A 1,805-nucleotide genomic window follows, 5' to 3' on the forward strand; every position below is an offset into this window, starting at 1 on the left:
CACACACACACACACACACACACACACACACACACACACACACACACAGGACTGTCTTGTGGATGGACAAACAGGCAGAATGTAGAGAACAAGTGGACATATCCATGTTACTCAGATCCCAAACTGGAGCAAAGACAAGATTTTAACAGCCTTGAAATCTATCTTCTGTTGAAGGACAAACAGCATGAAGTAGAACTCTGTATTATTTGAGTCATTTGTGCGATTCCAGAATGAGACTTATTGAGGTTATTGTTGTTAAAGCTTGTCCTGCCCCCYTCCCAGGAAGAAGACACTCACAATTTTGACGCTAATCATCGAGACTCCGTGATCATGCAGCTCGTCCTCAAACAGCAATATCTCTTCAAAGAACATGATGTGTTCCCGTGCTTTCAGTTTCTCCATGTTGATCCGCTCTGTTGTTTTTGTCACCTTCACACAAACAAAAGCCAATAAACATGGCCTTGTAAACATCCACACACTTCACACCATAAAACTACATTCAATCATCTTTTAGGAAGAACCTAAAAACTGAGAAAAAATAAAATAAAAATAAAACGAACCTTTATCTGCAGACTTTCTCCTATCAGAGTTCCTCTGTAGTCTGTGGTGTACGTCCAGTCAAAAGGTCTCACCACCTCTTTGGAGACATCAGAATCAGCTCTGAAATCATACAGAGACATGAGCCGTGTTTCCATCCAATTTTAACTCAAATTTTTAGCAAATTTTTTAAATTTCGCAAAAAAAGGAAAAAATGAAGAAATGCGAATCAGACATGTTTCCATCAACTGGTTGAAGCAAATCAACCAGGCTATGCAAAGTGCAATTACGTCAAGACACATCTGTACTAAAAAGGAAGTACAAATACATATAAAATTTTAAACGGTTTAGTGCCAATCTGTTTGCAAAAACTTGTTTACTGTCGTTAAGCTGTTTCTTTGCGCTTAACTAGAACATCCAGGCAGAACTGTGAAGTTCCTGCTCGGCGCTCAGCCTTTGGACAAGCAGCTTTTTCAGTTAAAGCCATTGCTCAGTGGAATGCTGCTCCCGATCATGTAAAAACTTGTAGTTCTTTTATTAGTTTTAAAAATAATCTTAAAAAAATCTTAAATCTACCCAATGTTGCAATCATTAAATTGCACTGGGTAATCAATTTTAGAGTTGCTTCTGGTTGTGTGGGTTGGAGGGTGGGGTAGAGGTGGGCATGATTTTATGTTTGGAGAGTGGGGTGGGTAAGTAAGTAAGTAAGTAAGTAAAGTTTTATTTAGAAAGCGCCTTTCACAGAAATATATTCACAAGTTGCTGTACAACCATTAACAGTATAAAACAGTGGAAAGAATAAAATGAAACAGAAAAACAATTACATATATGCAAAGAAAAAAAATGAAACATCAAATCAAGAAAATAATTTCAAAAATTGTAAATCAAACACAAGGTCAATGCAGTTCAAAATATACAATAATACACAAAAATATAATGAATGCGTGAATAGCGCTGTGTGTTGAAGTCCTCATAAGGATAGCAAGATGGATGTGTGTCTCCTTTTTTATCTGTGTTGCTGTTTTTGCATCAAAAAAGCTGGGAACATAGTCATTTTATGTAACAAACTATATTAATCTCATTAATATTCAAATAAAAACAGAATCTTTAGCACTAGATAAAATAAGTAATGAATTTATTTTTTATATTTTTTTAAGAAAGAGCTGAAAGAATAAATCCTGTGAGGCAGCACTTTATACAGCCTCTTCAGACAAGGCTTAGTTAATAAATGTTTTTTTAGTTTGTTTTATTTTAAATTAAGACTTGTG

General features: G+C 35.4%; 1 protein-coding gene across 1 annotated transcript in view; it reads right to left on the bottom strand.

Annotated features, from left to right (window-relative positions):
- tiprl (TIP41, TOR signaling pathway regulator-like (S. cerevisiae)) overlaps positions 1 to 1,805 on the bottom strand; it is a gene marked incomplete in the record, with an annotated part of 17,039 nt that overhangs the window by 11,918 nt on the left and 3,316 nt on the right. Inside the window, 2 exon segments of the mRNA XM_014020346.1 lie at positions 298 to 429; positions 561 to 660. Coding sequence (XP_013875800.1) covers positions 298 to 429; positions 561 to 660 — 232 coding nt within the window.

Source organism: Austrofundulus limnaeus, unplaced genomic scaffold (assembly GCF_001266775.1).
Source record: "Austrofundulus limnaeus strain Quisiro unplaced genomic scaffold, Austrofundulus_limnaeus-1.0 Scaffold249, whole genome shotgun sequence".
In the NCBI taxonomy this organism is placed as follows: domain Eukaryota; kingdom Metazoa; phylum Chordata; class Actinopteri; order Cyprinodontiformes; family Rivulidae; genus Austrofundulus; species Austrofundulus limnaeus.